At 46.7% G+C, this 21,059-nt stretch overlaps 1 protein-coding gene across 4 annotated transcripts in view; it reads right to left on the bottom strand.

Moving 5' to 3' along the window:
• Positions 1-2,844: 2,844 nt before the first annotated feature.
• The window catches only part of LOC142497858 (beta-1,4-galactosyltransferase 3-like), a 111,940-nt gene continuing 93,725 nt past the window's right edge, over positions 2,845-21,059 (bottom strand). For all 4 annotated transcript variants that reach the window (XM_075606235.1, XM_075606237.1, XM_075606238.1 and 1 more), the window contains one exon: positions 2,845-3,858. In XM_075606235.1, the coding sequence (XP_075462350.1) occupies positions 3,708-3,858 (151 nt within the window). In that variant the 3' untranslated portion in view covers positions 2,845-3,707. The remainder of the gene's footprint in view (positions 3,859-21,059) is intronic.

The following is a 21,059-nucleotide window of genomic DNA, read 5'->3' as shown; positions in this document are numbered from 1 at the left end:
AAATGAACTTGCTATATATACATGAACAAAATCCTCAGTAAAACAGCTGCATTACTGTTCTAAAGTAACCGTTCTAAGGAAACAGAGTGTTGCACAAACGACCTATTCCGCAAGAATTTCATACGTACTTTCTAAGCCACCTAATTACCCGGTTGGCAAGACCAGCATGGTTTTACAGTGCATATTGCTTTTCAGCATTGCTTGATCCCTGTAAAGTAATGTCAAATGATTTTGTAAAAGAAATTCATGGAACCATCATATATCTCAGTGTTATTGTTGTTCAATGTGAAGAAGATATGTCGGGGGTAAACATGCAGTGCAATCACAGGTCGGGGGGTAAACATGCAGTGCAATCACAGGTCGGGGGGAAACATGCAGTGCAATGACAGGTTGGGGGGGGGGGAAACATGCAGTGCAATCACAGGTCGGGGGGGGGGGGGGGAAACATGCAGTGCAATCGCAGGTCGAGGGGGGAAAAACATGCAGTGCAATCACAGGTCGGGGGGGGGAACATGCAGTGCAATCACAGGTCGGGGGGGGAAACATGCAGTGCAATCACAGGTCGGGGGGGAACATGCAGTGCAATCACAGGTCGGGAGGGGAACATGCAGTGCAATCACAGGTCGGGGGGAGGGGAAACATGCAGTGCAATCACAGGTCGGGGGGTAAACATGCAGTGCAATCACAGGTCGGGGGGTAAACATGCAGTACAATCACAGGTCGGTGGGGGGAAACATGCAGTGCAATCACATGTCGGGGGGGGGGGGGTGAACATGCAGTGCAATCACAGGTCAGGTGTAAACATGCAGTGCAATCACAGGTCGGGGGTAAACATGCAGTGCAATCACAGGTCAGGGGTAAACATGCAGTACAATCACAGGTCGGGGGTAAATATGCAGTGCAATCACAGGTCGGGGGTAAACATGCAGTGCAATCACAGGTCGGGGGGAAACATGCAGTGCAATTACAGGTCAGGGGTGAAAAACATGCAGTGCAATCATAGGTCAGGGGTGAACATGCAGTGCAATCATAGGTCAGGGGTGAACATGCAGTGCAATCACAGGTCAGGGGTAAACATGCAGTGCAATCACGTCGGGGGGGGGGGGGGGAACATGCAGTGCAATCACGTCGGGGGGGGGGGGGGGGGGGAACATGCAGTGCAATCACAGATGCTGCCAAGATATGTTTTCCCAGAAGATTATTTGGTCCAGTAGTGAAGAGATTGAAAGGGTCTTAGGTTTCCAAAAGCCTAAACATGGAATAGCCACATAAGCAATATAAGAATTTGGTTCCTTTGGAAGATATACTACAGAAACGGAAACAGGCTACGCCTAGCATAGCTACTCCTCACTGCATGCTTTACAGCACAACTTGCCATCAGATGCTCGGTAAAAGGCAGTGAAGATAAAGTCCATCAATTCATCTGTTCGAAACATTAAGTCATCTTCTAAAAACTTCCCAAAATGTTGAAATGACTTCAATAAACGTATTAAATTGGAAAGTGATGTTCATACATTTATTTTATACAAACTAAAACCCAAACATGATTGCAAACTTCTGAACAGCCACAGGGTGTCAGCATTGCACAAAGGATTTCAGGCTGGAGCAGAGTAGCCACAGAATAGCCGTGTGAGCCTGTGACCACTTACTGATTATCAGCGTGCGGTCTATTTCACCAGTCGTATGAGAAATATACAATTGTCCGATGCATTGTACCGAGCCACAATAAAGCGGAATATCCCAGTTGATCCAGGTCTGCTCTGCAACTTGTCAACCAGTCCACTCTATAGCACCGTGTTATGATTGAGCATTGAACACAGGCGTGGGTTTCAGCACTCCTGGAGATTACCTGACCACGGCTTACCCATAACCAAATACATTTCTACCTGGGACATTTGAGTGGTTGATCTTTTCAAACAGAATTGATGTGTCCCTGCTACCCCTTCCCCTCGAAAAGAAAGTTGTGTTTCACAGGTATCAAAGCATCTTCATTTTGTTCAGCTTGATTGGGGATGTAATCCTGATCAATAGTGCACTGAAGCGTGTTTCTGTATCCTGTACATCCTCTCAGCTATGGCTCTCTCTCCCCCATACGGCATCTGTGCAGAGCCAAGCCTCAAAATGTTCAGATTTGCAACATGTATCCTGGAATTACTCCTCTGTAAGCTACATTTTCTATAAAAGCCTGCTGAAGTGAGGGTAATCACTTCTCTCTCATAATGTCACTTAAGTGGTACAGCTTACAAATCATTTTTATATTGTACATGATAAATAAAGATATTCTGACATGGCTTCAAATAATAGCATAAAAATGTTTCTTTTTCCAAAACATACCATGTAAGTATATGTCTATTTATGAGTGCAATGGTTTACATCAATTCCTGGACTAGAAATAACATGCAGAATAACTGTGTGTGTTTTTTTTTTTTTAAATATTACGATCATATAACCTGTGATGGGATTTAAAAAAAAAAAAAAAGAAGATATTTTGTTCCATTAAGGCACTTAGGAGTTAAGTTAATATTGGCCATTGTTCTTTTTCCTTTAACGGCCCAGTACCAGCAACAGCCGGTCATTACATTTCTTTCTGCTATTACAGTACACACAAAATAGAAAAGAAGAAGAGACCTCTTAAGAAAAGACCAGGACATTTCTTTACGGTACTAGTTCAGGCGTGGCCAACTCCAGTCCTTAAGGGCCAACCATCCGGTTAGGTTTTCAGGATATCCCTGCTTCAGCACAGGTGGCTCAATCAATGGCTGAGTAAGAATGGCAGCCACCTGTGCTGAAGCAGGAATATCCTTAAAAACCAGAACCTGCTGGTGGGCCTTCAGGACTGGGAGTTGGTCGCCCCCTGTATTAAATTGTAGAACAAAAATATCATAACAAAAGATAAACCAAATAAAAATAGGAAAGATTACACGGTAGGTGATTAAACTGTAAATGTAAGCACTAAAATGCTGAGAGTGTTCATGTCTAAATTATCAGTCCCCTCAAACGTAACCCTGTCCTTGATTTAAAAAAGGAAAGAAAAAAAGGCCAAGAAATTGTGCCTGTGACTGGCAGGGACAAAGGAAAATAATGTGGGAAAAAAACCCCATTGGAAAGCCTCATTTTATCCGAGTAAAATCCGCTTGTTAAAATAGAACACAAATTGCACTTTAGGAAATAGATCTGTCGTACTGTGATGGATTCTTCTGTGTGATATCCTTTGAGGTGACTGGAAAAGACATGAACATACACACAAAAATACAGTATGTATATATACACACACAAACTGTACCGCTGCACCACAGAAATTCTCCCCCAAAGACTGCAAGCAAAAGAGGGGAAAAAACCCTGTTGCACCAGTCACGTTATCAACGTTGTTTGGAGGAGGCCTGTGCTTCCGCAGACTGCTGGAAGTCCTTGGCGGTGGGCGGGCAGTGTGGGAGGCGAGGTGTCGCTTGCAACCAATGGACTCAAATGGCACAAGAGACAGAAGAAAACGCGACTTATTGTGGCTTTTACAGCCTGACAAGCCAGCAACATCATTCAATCTTTGGTTTTCCAGTTTTAGATTAGAGAAAGATAGAAAAACATATATATATATTGCAACTGAAGAGTTGTCCACCAGGCATGATGCAGAGTTCCTTGAGCCCCTGCTCCTTGTAGTACAGAGAGAGGACTCGGAAAGTAGGGCACAGTTGGTCAATGGATGTTTGGTCTCACGTGTGGCGCTTTATGCCTTTGTCTGAACCAATGTCCACTGTGATATTGGTGTAGAGTGGGAGATGTTCCTTAGACAGAAATTTATACTGCAGGGAATTCATGCCATCTTGTTTCCATGTCCGCCGAGTTTTTGTCAAAAGGTTGAACCTAGAGGAAAAACACAATGGGAGTTACCCAACATGCATTGTAATTGACCCAATGGCTTTTAAAATGGTAGAAGTCTGGTTTTGGTTATGCCAGTGGTATGAAACTATGGAAATGTTCTATTATATCCGGAATAGGAATACTATACATAAAACTAAAGAGGATGACATTAAATTGCAATAATATGCTCCAGATGAGAATGTAAGGTGCATCTTGCTTATCTGACGCACTAAAGTAATATAACAAGAAATGGAGCTCCAGCGTAAAACAAACATCTCTTTTACCACCTTCTGTGCTGGCAGTCCTACTATAACAGACCGATTTGTTCATTGGACAGTTAGCTTTAACTACTTTGGTTTTAACGTGGAAACATCTTACTTGCATGACAAGGACATTTTATATTTTTCAGCTAAAACACTGAGCTTGTGTAAAAATCTTTTTTCTACCAATCCACTAAAAAAAGTCTTAGAATCTAAAACATACAACAGAAAACAAGCAAGTAAAAGATTCTCGTTTGGTATTACTAGGGAAGAAGGGCAACTAACTACAAACCCATTCAATAGCAAAGGGCAATAAAGGATCACCTTCCCCCTTTATTTAATTTAATAACACTGCAATGGTGGTGCTGTCATTGAACTGTCTTTCCACATTAAATTTGCAGAAAATCAGACAAAAAAAATAAATAGAAATATATGGTCTGTAATTTTACCAGTTGATATAAAATAGTATTTTCTGACTCTAAACTGTTGCAGAGTCCCAGCAAATTCCCCAGCATTTTCTTCACAGCCTAGGACCGGAGCGATGGCAGGAAGAAGTTAACTCGCAAAGCTGGTTATATAAATTACTTATATATCCTAGTGATGGTTCAAGGTAGCAGATCTTTTGAAGCCCACTCAAACCCAGAATTTAACGAACCACACGGCCCACCCTAGCTTGCCCGCTTCCTATTTGTAATACCTCCGATCCTATTGAATCCTTTCCTTTTTTCAGATTTAAGATTGCCTCTCTAACCCACCCCTTCTGAATACCCTTACTATATTAGCCTCTACCACCTGAAGGGAGGTTTTTAATGAATCCACCGCCCTGTCCGTTACGTACACTCACATTTCTGGAGCCTTTCCCCTTACAGCTTCAGAACATGATCTCCTGTTCTAGCACGTCTTTCGCTAAAGTAAGCTTCACCCTTGTACCCGAAACCCTTGATAAAAGGTGCAAGGTTCAATATCCCCCTCTTTTCTCTCCTGCATTCTGTACATGATGAGGTTCTTTAGGCTTTCTTGATAAATGTTATGATGGAGAACATGTATTAATTTAGCATAAAGTATGGTGTTACAGACAGCACTCCTAAGTAGAATATGGAGTTATATAATGACCGGTGTACGGGAACAATAGGAGGGACCTTTAACCCTTCCAAATCTATAAGGCAACAAAGGTAATGTTCCAGTACTCTTGAGAATAAACTGAAAAAACACTGGAATATGCCAAAAAAAAAAAAAATAGATTGTAATAAAAATGTACAATAAAAGGAGAATATATATATATATACAGTGTTCGACAAACCTATACATTTGCTCGCCCCGGGCGAGTGGATTTAATATATATATATATATATATATATATATATATATCTTCTTCTTCTTATACTATATTAGTGAAAGCACTGTATGCCTGCATGCATGCATGCCTGCCTGGATGTCCGGTGTCCCTAGGGGCAATCTCATTGGTCCCTTGGCCCGCCCGCCCCCGCACACCTCTCATTGGCCTCACACACACACACCACCCCCTTGGCCCGCCCCCCACACCTCTCATTGGCCTGAGGCAGAGTGACGGGCCAAAGGTGTGCACACACACACACACACACACACACACACACACACACACACACACACACACACACACACACACACACACACACACCTCTCCCGCTCCCCGCTCCAAATCACCTCTCCCCCCTCCAAATCACCTCTCCCGCTCCCCGCTCCAAATCACCTCTCCCCGCTCCAAATCACCTCTCCCCCCTCCCCGCTCCCCGCTCCAAATCACCTCTCCCCCTCCCCGGCGGCATCACCTCTCCCCCTCCCCAGCGGCATCACCTCTCCCCCTCCCCTCTCCAAATCACCTCTCCCCCTCCCCAGCGGCATCACCTCTCCCCCTCCCCGCTCCAAATCACCTCTCCCCCCTCCCCGCTCCAAATCACCTCTCCCCCTCCCCAGCGGCATCATCTCTCCCCCTCCCCAGCGGCGCTCAAACTGAACTCTCCCCCTCCCCAGCGGCATCACCTCTCCCCGCTCCAAATCACCTCTCCCCGCTCCAAATCACCTCTCCCGTACCCCCGGCGGGGGAACAGGCAGCTGCCACGCGGCGCGTAAGATGGCGGACCCCCTTCCTCCCTCGCGGCGCCGAGTCAGACGGTGGCGGCGCCCGGAAGTACAGGTAGGTGTCGCTCCCTCACCTCCGGCGCCAAACGGAACTGAGAAAGGGCGCATCAACAGAGACATGTGTACGTGTGTGTGTGTGTGTGTGTGTGTGTGTGTGTGTCACTGTCCACTGCCCCCCCTCCTGTCCACTGCCCCCCCTCCTGTCCACTGCCCCCCCCTCCTGTCCACTGCCCCCCCTCCTGTCCACTGCCCCCCACTCCTGTCCACTGCCCCCCCTCTCCTGTCCATCTCCCCCCCCTCTCCTGTCCACTGCCCCCCATCCTGTCCACTGCCCCCCTTCCTGTCCACTGCCCCCTCCTGTCCACCCCCCCCTCCCCCTCTCCTGTCTACTGCCCCCCCTCCTGTCCACTGTCCCCCCCTCCTGTCTACTGTCCGTCCCCCCCTCCTGCCCCCCCCTCCTGCCCCCCCCTCCTGTCCACTGTCCGTCCCTCCTGTCCACTGTCCGTCCCTCCTGTCCACTGTCCGTCCCCCACCTCCTGTCCACTGTCCGTCCCCACACCCTCCTGTCCACTGTCCGTCCCCACACCCTCCTGTCCACTGTTCGTCCCTCCCCTCTGGGGAACACGGAGAAAGAGGGAGAGAGAAGGGAGCGGGAAATTTTACTCACGGGCAACGCCAGGTCTCTCTCCCCCTCGCCGCTACAACTCACCTCTCTCCCTCTCCGCCGCCGCTCCAACTGGAACAGATGGCGGCACCTGGAAGGACCCCCTTCCTCCCTCGCGGCGCCCAGTGAGAAGATGGCGGCGCCCGGAACTACAGGTAGGTGTCGCGTGTGTCGCTCCCCCACTTCCCCTCCCCCTACTTCTCCCCCCCCCCCACTTCTCCCCACCTCTCCCCCCCCTCACCCCCCCTCCTCCCCACCTACCTCCCAGAGCACGCTCTCTACGGCTCAACATCCCCGAGGAGCAGGAGGAGGGCGGCAGGGACTTAATGCTGCTAGGTGAGGAAATGCAAGGTGAGGAAATGCAAGGGGAGGAATCCATGCCTTTGACGCCCCCCCCCCCTGCCTTTGACGCCCCCCCCCTGCCTTTGACGCCCCCCCCCTGCCTTTGACGCCCCCCCCCTGCCTTTGACGCCCCCCCCCCTGCCTTTGACGCCCCCCCCCTGCCTTTGACGCCCCCCCCCTGCCTTTGACGCCCCCCCCCTGCCTTTGACGCCCCCCCCCTGCCTTTGACGCCCCCCCCCCTGCCTTTGACGCCCCCCCCCCCTGCCTTTGACGCCCCCCCCCCCTGCCTTTGACGCCCCCCCCCCTGCCTTTGACGCCCCCCCCCCCTGCCTTTGACGCCCCCCCCCCCTGCCTTTGACGCCCCCCCCCCCTGCCTTTGACGCCCCCCCCCCCTGCCTTTGACGCCCCCCCCCCTGCCTTTGACGCCCCCCCCCTGCCTTTGACGCCCCCCCCTGCCTTTGACGCCCCCCCCTGCCTTTGACGCCTCCCCGCCTTTGACGCCTCCCCTCCCTGGTGCTCCCCTCCCTGGTGCTCCCCTCCCCGGCGGACGCCCCCCCCTGCCTTTGACGCCCCCCCCCTGCCTTTGACGCCCCCCCCCCCTGCCTTTGACGCCCCCCCCCCCCTGCCTTTGACGCCCCCCCCCCTGCCTTTGACGCCCCCCCCCTGCCTTTGACGCCCCCCCCCCCCCTGCCTTTGACGCCCCCCCCCCTGCCTTTGACGCCCCCCCCCTGCCTTTGACGCCCCCCCCCCTGCCTTTGACGCCCCCCCCCTGCCTTTGACGCCTCCCCGCCTTTGACGCCTCCCCTCCCCTGACTCCCCTCCCTGGTGCTCCCCTCCCCGGCGCTCCCCTCCCCGGCGCTCCACTCCCCGGCGCTCCACTCACATCACCTCCCACACACTGACTGACACACACAACTTACTGACACACTGACGCGCGCACACACACTGACTGACACACACACACTGACTGACACACACACACTGACTGACACACACACACTGACTGACACACACACACACTGACTGACACACACACACACTGACTGACACACACACACACTGACTGACACACACACACACTGACTGACACACACACACACTGACTGACACACACACACACTGACTGACACACACACACTGACTGACACACACACACTGACTGACACACACACACTGACTGACACACACACACTGACTGACACACACACACTGACTGACACACACACACTGACTGACACACACACACACTGACTGACACACACACACACTGACTGACACACACACACACTGACTGACACACACACACTGACTGACACACACACACTGACTGACACACACACACTGACTGACACACACACACTGACTGACACACACACACTGACTGACACACACACCGACTGACACACACACCGACTGACACACACACCGACTGACACACACACCGACTGACGCGCGCACACTGACTGCCGCACGCGCACACACACCCCCACACACACACACTGACTGCCGCACGCGCACACACACTGACTGACTGGCGCACGCACACACTGACTGACGCGCACACAAACCCTGACTGACGCACACACGCACGCACACACTGACTGAGGCACACACTGACTGTGTGTGCGTCAGTCAGTCTGTGTGTGTTTGTGTTTCTGCCTCAGACTCACTGACGCGCGCGCAAACACACAGTGACTGACGCACACACGCTACATGAAGCTGTAAAGGAGGGACGGAGGGAGGGGGGGGACTGGATTGATGTGAATGGGGGACAAACAGAGAGAGGGGGGAGGAGAGAGAGAGGAACGGGAACATTACATCCCGGGCAACGCCGGGTCTCTCAGCTAGTGTAGAATATTGCTTGGATTGCTTCTTTAACCCACTTCCCCAACACTGCAGATATTTGCAACACTTCTTTGGTTTGTGATGATTTGTTGCCAATATTCCCAGCAGTTTGAGCTGCAAACTAACAGATGTTACCGTAGTAATACAGTACAAGAATACATTGTAGCAGCTGAGTTACACAGACCGAAGTATTGATTTGAAACTGAAAAGCCGCCATTTTAGGAACCCTGGGAAGCATGATTTTGCACAGGAGAACGAATTGATCGGTAGCTTAGGTAATTAGTTTTCAATAAAAGGTAAATCAAATGCAGCATATATAAAATATATATTAATATTATCTTTTTTTTGAAGCACCACTTGGATTGCCTCTAAGGGAATTTTGTCGGGGAGGAAGGGTGTGTACAGTTACAATTTTACATGAGGTTTACAAGTAACGCAGTCAGACTAAAGTTTGATTTGGAGCAGGCAGATTAAATATTAAATATTGCCAAGAAAACGTTCCAGTCCACATCTTCAGCCAGCAGACATTATGATGTTTGCACTAGTCTTGTAATTAAAGGCTCGGGCTGTTCAGTAAACAAACCATTAGAATGTACGTGATTCCTGATTGAAGTCCTTGATTTTCAGACACGTACACTAAACACTAGTTTTGTCATTGCAGTAGTAGACAGACTACAGTTTCATATATAAGCATTGTGAGAAAACATGGGTGCATTTCATAGAATGGCACGGCAGCCGGCATGCCCTTATGCCGTACCAGATTGTCCCTAGATGCGTCCCTAGGTGGACAACATTTAAAATTAAAGAGGGGCGGGGTCTCCTATAATGGGGGGTGCGAAAGGAGGGGTCATCTGATCGCTGCCATGCCCTGTTGCAATGATCGGATGGCACTTAGCCGCAGCCACGTGTTATAAATTGATCATATAAAGGAGCTCAAACTCTGGATAATACTGCCCTACATTTGTTTAAAAGAAAGGCATATGTACTTCATACCTTATGTTTTTGTTGCTGGCTTCATACGAGTCAATGACTAGGCAACATGTGAAATAAACCAATATGTTTCAGTGATTATTTCCTTTTCTGGTTTGGTTATCCTCAATGGCCTGCAATTGATTTTCCTTGGCGACGCCAACATTTATCGACAACAGAGTCCGCAGGAGGTTCAAGGGACAGATCATGATGCCCAACATCGGTTACGGGAGTAACAAGAAGACCACACTCCCCAGCACCAATGGAGGTACAACAAGCAGAGGGCTTTTGGGTCATATCGCTGCTTTGGGCAATCACAGTGGTCAGATGCAAAGGGCACTCCTAGTTGGCCTCCTTGGTTTGCAGGTTACAAAATAGGAGGTACATGTGCCATCTGAGCACTGGTTGGCCTCGCTGTGATCAGATGTTCCAGTAGCCCTCACAATTGGTTCCTCACAATGTAGGTGAGGCATGTACCATCCGAGCACTGTGACTGACCCCATCAGTGGTCGGATGGTCGAGGAGTCGCTTGCCTACCTTGGTTTGTCATCCCAGTAGAGGGCTCCTCTAGCCAGTGATGGTGATAAGATGGCACAGGTCCCTCATATCACCTGTAACACATGGAAAAAATACAGGGTCTCCCAAATAGGCAAGGAGCCAAATCGGAGGGCTTGTGCCAACTGAAAACTTCTGTAGCCAATAACTGATCATATGGCACAGGACCCTCCTGAAGTTTACACAATGGCAGGTAATTTTCTCCTGGAGAATTATTTGTAGAAGACCTATTCCCTCTCTAGTGTGAAAGTGTGTGTTACAGTATTGCAACATTGATTTCACTATCCTATATTATTAGATGTTTGTGTAGACTGTTACTATAGAAAGTTTTATAGCGTTTAACATTTGTGGCACCGCACAGATCTAATAGATACCAGTTCTGTAAATTGATTCATTTGTATATATTTTTTAGAAAAAATGTAAACTGTGAAAGTTTTTATGAAGATAAGTTTAGCTTGTTTATTAATGACTTTGAGGTTGGCAGAGAGAGCAAAATCTCCATCTTTTCTGCTGACACTAAATTGTGCGAGGTAGTAAAATCAGAACATAATGTAATTTCTCTCCAGAAGGACTTGGATAGATTTGAAACTTGGGCAGGTAAATGGCAGATGAGGTTTAATACAGATAAATGTAAGGTTATGCATTTGGGAAACAAGAACAAAAGGCAACTTACAAATTAAATATGGCAAAATTAGGTCAATCCTTGATGAAGGATTTAGGAGTGCTTGTAGACAGCAGGCTTAGCAAGAAGATCCAAAGGCAAATAAGATCTTAACTTGCATTAAATGGCTTGTGGATGGAAGGGAAGTAAGCAGAATTATGCCACTGTATTAAGCATTAGCAAGACTACACCTTGAATACAGGCATACCCGCATTAACGTACGCAATTGGACAGGAGCATGTATATAAAGCGAAAATGTACTTAAAGTGAAGCACTACCTTTTTCCCACTTATCGATGCATGTACTGTTCTGCATTGTCACATACGTGCATAACTGATGTAAATAACGCATTTGTAACGGGCTCTATAGTCTCCCCGCTTGCGCACAGCTTTGGTACAGGTACGGAGCCGGTACTGCTGTTCAGAACGTGCCGACAGGCGCTGCATGAGCTGCCGTTTGCCTATTGGGCGATATGTCCTTACTCGCGAGTGTACTTAAAGTGAGTGTCCTTAAACCGAGCTATGCCTGTATAGATAACAGATTTGGGCACCACTCAATAATTTTTTTTTTAAAAAGTGTGCTGAGTACAAGTGAAACGTCTGTGTTTTGTCACTCAAAACTGTTTATTTACATTAAAATAATAAACATCAAAGTACAATGTCATTGATAACATGCAACCAAGTTTCACTTTAAACACGTGTGCTTGCCACACACCACCCTTTTTAAAAACTAAAAACATTAAACTTATTATATTACAGTAATGCATATATATGTCATGTGTTGCATGCATAGTTAGCTTGCATGTTTACCACTTCTGCTGGTTTTAATTTATATGGTAGATATTTGATGGTTTTCCTATGTGTACTGAAATATTTAGTGTGTGTAAGTGTACCTGTGTGTGCAAGTGCAAGGATCTCAATCACTACAGATGCCTGCGGAACGTGTGCACAAGGCAAGCAAGGTATGCAAAAGCACAATATTACTCTGACAATCTCCACCAAAATACATCAAACCCAGCTAACTTCTGGAAGGTTATCAACAATATATTACAGGCTCCTAACCATCAACAACCAAGTAATATCACTAAGGGGGATATTACTCTGACAAACCCCACTGACATTGCAAATGCATTCAATGATTACTTTGTGGGGTGTGCCACTAACTTATTAGCGAAACGCAGCACAAACCCCAAACCTGAATCTCATCCTGGGAGTACCCCTATAGTCCCACCCCCTCCCAACACTGCCCACAATTTTCAATTTAGCCCAGTATCTGAAGAGAAGATTACACAAGCGCTCCTCAAACTAAAACTAAGCAGCCAATGTGGACCCGACTTACTACAATCTAGGTTCCTACGACTTGGTGCCCCAGCCATTGCCAAACCAATTGCGTCTATAGTCAACTCTATCCTGTCTGCAGGCCATATCCCTAAGACCTGGAAAACTGCCAGAGTTGTCCCAATCTTCAAAAGTGGGGACAAAAACACTGTCTCAAACTACAGGCCAATCTCACTTCTCCCAATTCTATCCAAAGTTATGGAAAAATGTGTCCACTCCCAATTAAGCGATTTCTACACCAAGACAAATTTCCCTAGCCAATTCCAGTCTGGGTTTCGTCCCAAACACTCCACCGTAACTACCCTGCTAAAAGTTTGCAATGAAATCCAGTGCGGAATGGAACGGGGACAACTCACTGGTGCAGTATTCCTAGATTTTGCAAAGGCTTTTGACACAGTTGATCATGTTATCCTGCTTAACAAACTCCAGAGCTCTGGAATAGGGAAACATGCTTTAAACTGGTCTCAGTCCTACCTATCAGGAAGATCCCAACATGTGTCCATCTCAGGCTCCAACTCCAACCCCCTGGATATCACCTGTGGTGTCCCGCAAGGCTCTGTTCTGGGGCCCCTACTCTTCTCAGTGTTCATTAATGATCTTCCCACAGCTTGTAAGGAAGTCTAAATACACATGTATGCAGATGACACAATCCTGTATGCACACAGCCATAGCCTCTCTGACCTTCAACACATACTCCAGTCTGACTTTTTGAGACTCGAAAACTGGATTTCCCAAAACAAACTGTTTTTAAACACTGACAAGACGGTAACAATGGTATTTGGGACCAAGACTAAATTTGTAAAGCTTCCAGTGACTGAGCTCCTGATTAGAACCAACGCTAAAACCAACCCTAACACCTGTCACTAGTTTTAAATACCTGGGCTTATGGTTTGACTCCCACTTAACATTCGGGATGCACATTGATACCCTGACAACCAAGACCTATGCCAAACTAGGGGTACTTTACAGGAACAAATCCGCCCTACGTCTCCTGGTCAGAAAGCGTATTGCACAGCAGATGCTAATGCCAATTATTGACTATGGAGACATAGTATATGGCTCGGCTCCTCAAACCCACTTTAGCAAACTTGACACCCTCTACAAATCAATTTGTCGTTTTGTTCTCCAATGCAACTACAATACACATCACTGCGAAATGCTCAAAGAACTAGATTGGTCATCACTAGAGTCTAGGCGCAAAGTTCACCTTTCCTGTCTCACCCTCAAATACTTTCTGGGCAAGCTACCCAGCAACCTGAACAAGCTCCTCACCCCTACCACATGCAGTACCTATCACCTGAGATCAGACTCCAAAAGACTATTCATGGTCCCAAGACTCAACAAAGTATCCGGACGTTCCTCCTCCTTCCGTGCACCCTAAAACTGGAACAACCTACCAGAGACTCTCATATCCACCACCAGCTTAAGTTCTTTCAAATCTAAGGCTGTCTCACACTTTAATCTGGTCTGTAACTGTTTCATACGCTCATAATATATATTTTCTTTAACTGTGCATGCAATGCCTTGTATATAATGTATACCTTGTTCATTTATGTAACTGTATTTGTAACCATGTATTATTTTGTTTTACTCTGTGCCCAGGACATACTTGAAAACGAGAGGTAACTCTCAATGTATTACTTCCTGGTAAAATATTTTATAAATAAATAAATAAATAAATAAGTGTGCCTGTGTGTATTGCACAACAATGGGCATTAGCTCATGTTCCGTAGGGAAGTGTGTGTGTTTGTGTGTGTGTGCGCGTATGTGTTCCGAGAATGTGTATTACACAACACTGGAAACAGGCCAGGCTCCGCAGGCAAGAGTGCGGCATGGTTGGTATGACACCAAACAGTGAGCAGGGCCGGGATGACCATGCTGCAGCAGGCACCCGGCACGTCAGGTTCGGCTTGTTCTCGTGCGCCTTTGGACCGCTGCTGTACCGCACGTTCCGCCTGCAGGGCCGGTGGGGTGAGTGCCGGTACCTCGGACCTGTTCCCAATTCACACCCCAGGCAGTGGCACTATGCTCCTGGGGAGCCGGTTTGCACATGTGTGCCCATTGTCTAGCGTGTCCCCCAGCAGTGCCAGGACTGGGATGACCATGACCATGACAGAGCAGGCACGGGTGACCGCCAGGTTCGCCCCCTACTCCTGCAGCTCCGGACTGGTGCTGCACCGCACGTTCCGGCTGCAGGGCCAGCAAGGTGTGTGCGGAGGCCTAGGGCTGATACCTCAGCCGTGCTGCCAACTCTCACCCCGTCACGAAGGCCCCAGGGAGCCGATCACAGCTAGTGATGGTAATGACATTGTACTTTGATTTTTATTATTTTAATGTAAGTAATCAGTTTTGAGATTGACAAAACACAAAGAAGTTTCACTTATAACACTAACACGCGTACTCGGCACACACACTTTTTTTTAATTGAACTCACCTACCTTTAGACATTGTTTCACTGCCATGTGTTTTCGGTTTATTGCACAATTATATTAAAGGAGCAATTCATGCAATATCCTACGTGTGTTTTTTTTTTTAAATAAATCTGTTCTGTACTATTAGATAATACTTTATTTTTTTAAACACTTAATGACATTTTTTATGAGATTTAATATACTGAGCATCCTTTGGTTTCGATAGCAGGTTTAGCCACCTCCCCAGCAGTGCAAGATCTTTGGAACACTTTCCTATTTGTGATAATTTGTTCCCAATAATCCCAGCATTTTGAGCTGCAAACTGTAACAATAGATGTTACGTAGTAATATAAGAAGAATATAAGAACACACTGCTGCTGCTGAGTTACATTGATTGAAACTGAAAGACAGCCATTGAGCGAAACCTAGGAAAGGATCTGTGCTGATTAATTCGTTCTCCTATAATTGATCGGCAGCTTAGGTAATTAGGCATCAATAAAAGGTGTTCCATATTTAAAAAAATAAATAAATAAGTGCTGTTTGGATTTCCTCTTTTTAAAAGGAACATTTCCTGAAGATGGGGGCGGGGGGGGTTGTTTTACGAAACTGCAGGTAAAAATCAGGGAGTCCCCCAGAGCTGAACCCCTATTAAATTTCAGCTCTGGAGACTTTCTGGTTCCCGAGATACATACCCGAGATGCTCATGCCAGTTTACTTCATGGTTGTTAAAGGTCAATAGGCAGTCATGATGGATGACTTCCTATTGGCATCCATGTCGTGGGAGATGAGCCACCATTATTTCGTGCCCAGTTAGGGCTGCTACTGGCATAAGCTACGGAGGTAAGCATCTCAGGAAGCATGGAGACCCCAAAGCTGTAATTAATGGGGTTCAGCTATGGAAAACTCCCTGTTCCGTCCCAACGTTAAAAAAGGAGGAAACACTTCTAAATGTTGATTTAGGATTCTGTTGTGGTGCAACTAGCTAAATGAAGTCCAATTATTATTTTTTGTTTTTAATCTTGTGTAGCCATTTTTCCCTATGCCTAAGGGAACTATGCGGGCTGCTATACCTGTTTGCTCACAGGAGGCCTAAGCCTCCGCCTCCGCGAGCTTGGGATGAGCTCCTTCTCCTTCAGTACAGCGCATCCACCTATGAGAGATCCCAGCGTTGGAACCAATACACAATGAATAATACACCACACAATGTATATAACTAAGGTTTACTGTATACACATACATACAATAATGGCAATAACTGACCCAACACGTGGTGGTTCCCCCAAAGTACTGAGGGTGCCGTGGCACCAATACCCCTGGCGTCCTGTCCCAGCAATTCCCACCCAAATGTGAGGCAGCGTTACCCCCTGTAGGTGCTCCTTGTTAAAGGACATCACGTCCAAAACGCGTAGGAGGTTGCACAACTCACTTGGGTTATGTTCATTTTTTGAATATAGAATTTTAATTTTTTATCACCTTGCTCCCCGACAGTACGCTGTTTTTTTCTTCTTTGGCACGTTGGGTACCTGCCTGGGTACTCCAATAACCAGGTGCTGCTTGGCGTGGTGGGATGAAGCGAGTCCCTCGTAGCGGGGCCTCCAACACAATCCCCTCTTACCTAAAAGGGCCCTGATCCTCCTTGCAGTGTGAGCTCCAGCCGGAGGGTCTCACACAATGTCTCTGGATCCTGTGACCTGGTATCAAACCGCAGGGCACCGCATGGCCGTCCGGTCACCGGTGCAGAATTAACAATAAGGGGAAGAGTCCCTATCTGGGGCCTTCCCTGCAACACTCTTCTACTAGTGTCTCAGGGCCTAACTGGGGCCTAGGGGCAAGGTCTAGGCCTAGCCCAGGAAGTACTGCTCCCTGGACACTACCTTCTCCTTTGGCTCCTCTGTCCGGACTGGTGCGCGTGCTCCCTGCACACGGAGAAAATCTTGTTTTCCCCCTTGCTACAATCCTATTGGCTGTGCAGTTCCATGTGGTACAGACCCTCCATCTAGGGATTCTGGGACTTTTAGTATCGTGGCTGCATCTGCGGAGCTACACTAAGATGGCCGCCGCCTCCTCCACTGCGCATGTGCAACTCAAAAAATGGCCGCCCCCACCTCCCGATCACGCGGAGCTCCGTGGAACAACTAAACAGATCCCCCCCAACCGGAGGCAGGGTAGGGGGACTCGGCTACACTTGGTATTCTACCAAGCCATTCACACCAATTAGGGCACAACCATTAAACAAAGAATGCAGCGATAGCACCATAAACCTCCAAATCCTCACAAAAGCCTGCGAAGGCCATATAAATTCTAGGAAAGTACACAAAGCAAAGGGGAATGGGTTTTTAAATGCTGCATCGATTTTAGTCTATAATATTAAGACAATGCGTTGGAAGGCCCACTAGAAGCAAGGGGGTCAATACATATTTAACTCCTTGAAGCTTGATATTCTAACTTCCTGTTTCCACAAGTTGCAGATCATGAAAGTCTTGTAAGGAAATAATGAAATGAGTTGGTAAAGTAATAGAAGGAAATTAGGAAAAAACACAGGGAAAAAAAAATGAAAAATCAAACTACGTAGCACAATTTATGGTAGAGATTTGTGTAGTGTGTACACAGAACCCTAGAGAGAAAAACAAAAGAAAAAGCTACTTGATACATACAAAGAGCTGTGTAAAGCACTCATCAGTTGTTAAATACTAGTGTCCAAAGCAAAAGAAAGATCCAAGCAAAATAACAATGTGTTATGTCAACAAGGCAGGCTCCGATCAAAGGTATTACAGTATTAATCTTTCGGGAGGCTTCAAGTGACAAATTGCAAAGGGAGCGTATATAAGAAATAACACTCGCAAAAGGTAAGAAGCTCAGTCACGGTTCTGTCAATGAAAGGCCCGTTGACAAATGGGGAAGTTATCCCGTCTGGAGTCAACAGGTCATCTCCTACCCATGGTCCCTTATTCTGACATGTAAACCAGGTTTACAGAATAGGCAAACTGAATATGGGTCTTTGCATCATGTTAAATGCCAAAGGAACAAGATGATCTGATGGCAACAAGTAGCCTGGATGTCATCCCTTTGAAACCAGCCACGTCTTGTTTTATTTAAAGTAGCATAAGAATCCTAGGGACACAGCAACAATTCCCAAACAGTGTAACAAGAGTATCTCAGGATGCCACAGATTGAGGCAACATGTTACAGGCATACCCCGGTTTAAGGACACTCACTTTAAGTACACTCGCGAGTAAGTACATATCGCTCAATAGGAAACCGGCAGCTCGCGCATGCACCTGTCAGCACGTCCTGAACAGCAATACCGGCTCCCTACCTGTACCGAAGCTGTGCGCATGCGGGGAGACTATAGAGCCTGTTACAAATGCGTTATTTACATCAGTTATGCACGTATATGACGATTGCAGTACAGTACATGCATCGATAAGTGGGGAAAAGGGAGTGCTTCACTTTAAGTACGTTTTCGCTTTACATACATGCTCCGGTCCCATTGCGTACGTTAATGCGGGGTATGCCTGTACATAATCCAAAATGGAGAAACTTGCGACACTAAAGGTGCTCCTAGACAGATTCTGCAAAGCATGGCTGGTAGGTAGCTACTTTTAACACATCATCTCCCATTGCTGAGCTCTACCACAGGGAAGATGGGGAGCTCTACCGCAGGGAAGATGGGGTGTCTTCCTTGCAGTGTGTGTATCAGCGTATACACCAAATAGTACGTTTGCCATTGATACTTCTAAACTGCAAAGAATCAATTAGTTGGTCTCCTACAAGAGCATAAAACATATTCAATCAGCAAATATTTGTTTTATCCAGCTCTGACCTCATGTCAGTCTCACATTCAGTCAAATAAAAAAAGATATAGAATCAGACAAGTTTCCTCTTCTTCATGACTAGTAAAATTACTAAATTACATATGAAGGCGGTTGATAAATGTGAATAAATTTATCCAAGCATGTGGAAAAATAGGTCGTTTGAATTAATGTTCTGAATCTAAATAAAAGATCGTCAACAAAACATATACACACATACACACATTATATACATATACACACATACACACATTATATACATATAAACACATACATACATATACACACATCTTTATTCAAAGTTTCTCCTATTCTGTGTAAGTTCTGGTAGCTATAACTGCCTTGCACGGTGTATATTCTCCCAAGACAATACTCTGCTCAGTTTTTTTTGTTCTGTTTTATTTAAGCCGTTGAGACAAGAAACCAGACATACATTTTCTATGAGGCAATGGGGAAAGTACGAAAATAGTGAATTGCAGGATAACTTCTCCAAATCAAGTCTTTTTTTCCTTCTGATATATATGCCCTTTCTCTCTTTTTTCCATGACTGGTAGTAGGTGTGTGTGGTCATGGCTGGACTCGAAGGGAAAACAGTAAATCAACTTCTTCCTTTCTCCTTCCTCCCCTAAGACCACACACAGATGTTCCAAGCAATCCTCTTCTGGGCAGGATTGAAGTGTTTCTTCTTGCACTAATGCCCGAGGAACCTTTCTACTAAATCTGGCTTCTTCAGAGGCACAAACACCCATCATATAAAGCCTAATAAAAGTATTCAATAATAACTATGGAGCGTCTTCCATTCCTCTTCAGGCAATGCCTGTGCTTTAGGCACCCAGAAAGCTGCCATGGCTCCAGAGGAGTGAGCCCTAATCTTACAAGGACATTCTATCCTCATCTTGTAAACTTCTGCCTTAGGCTGGGGCCATAGAGGGGTGAGGAGTTCCGAGCCGCGCTGACGCTCGCCTGCTGAGATCTGCGCGATTTCATGCCCATGCAGGCGAGCCAGCGGGCGCGATCGGAGGCGGGGGGAGATTGAGGGAGGCGGGGCAGTGACGTCGCTGGGCCAATCGCCCGCGACGCACCGACGTCAACGTCACGGCGCCGTGACTTTGATGCTGCTCCGCGCTGATTGGATGTTTTCAGCCGAAAGTGCGCTGAAAAATAGCATGGCTGTCGGCTGAAAAATCCACCGCCTCCGCACGCTCGCGTGAGCCCCCTCTCAAGGCATCCTCATTGAGGATGCAGGGGCTCAGCGCGGAGCGTCCGCACGGCTCAGCGCGGCCTGTCCTTCTATGGACTCGGCCTTACTTCTCTTTAAACATCGGATATATTAAAAAAAAAAAAAAATGGAGATCATACAACATCTTTGGACACTGGAATAATAGAAAAAGTGCAACCCTTTTCATGTAATGTTTCAAAGCATCTAATCAACAAAGCTTCACATCCTTTAAAGGTTTTGGTTCTGGACAAAAAAAAACCCCACAGGTTCGTGCCAATTTAAATGGAAGTAAGATGCCAGCATAGGGCTAAGTTGCAAAACAGTCCTCATGACAAACTGCATGTAGGATGAAGTAGGGAGATTTGCAAGACTGCCTGTAATTCACAATTTTAGCTGATGTACAGTACAGTAATAGCAAATAAGAAACTTTAAAGTTATTCAAATAGCCAAAATCTTATGCAAACAGCTCTCAAAAGGCTCTCTTTCTGTAAAGGCAGTGAGGACTATGAGGCTATAAAGTCCCCCCAGTCTTTAACACACTCATAGATCACAATTATTCCCCCTTTAATGGTCTTATTAACTATTTGTTCACATATTTCAGGTCTAGAATTGCACAACGTTCTTCTACAATTTGGGCACCACAAAAAGGTTAGCGGAAATGCTATTTCCCTTCTGGGACCCTGGTTTTTGCGCTCCGGTACAGAGTGTATTGAGCCCAGTAGAGCTAGAGCCTGGATGAATTCTTCAGTAATAGATACAGTATATCATAGTGGAAGTTTCATGAATTCCAGTGCATAGTCTGTCGGTGATGTAACAAATCCACACATGTAATCTGGACTCCACACTGCTTGAATGGAGAGATCCTTTCCTTATAGCTGGAATACCAAAGGAGGGGTTCCTCCTTTCAAAAGACAGATTTGGGGCTTCTTTGAGGATGTTTTAGTAGCCTTGCTTACCCCTTCCTCTTCCGAAGGAAACAGATGTAAAACAGAACAGTCTGTCAGGTTTGTA

Source organism: Ascaphus truei, chromosome 6 (genome assembly GCF_040206685.1).
Source record: "Ascaphus truei isolate aAscTru1 chromosome 6, aAscTru1.hap1, whole genome shotgun sequence".
In the NCBI taxonomy this organism is placed as follows: Eukaryota; Metazoa; Chordata; class Amphibia; order Anura; family Ascaphidae; genus Ascaphus; species Ascaphus truei.
The sequence above is the reverse complement of the archived record's forward strand: the minus strand, read 5'-3'. Positions and strand labels throughout refer to the sequence as shown.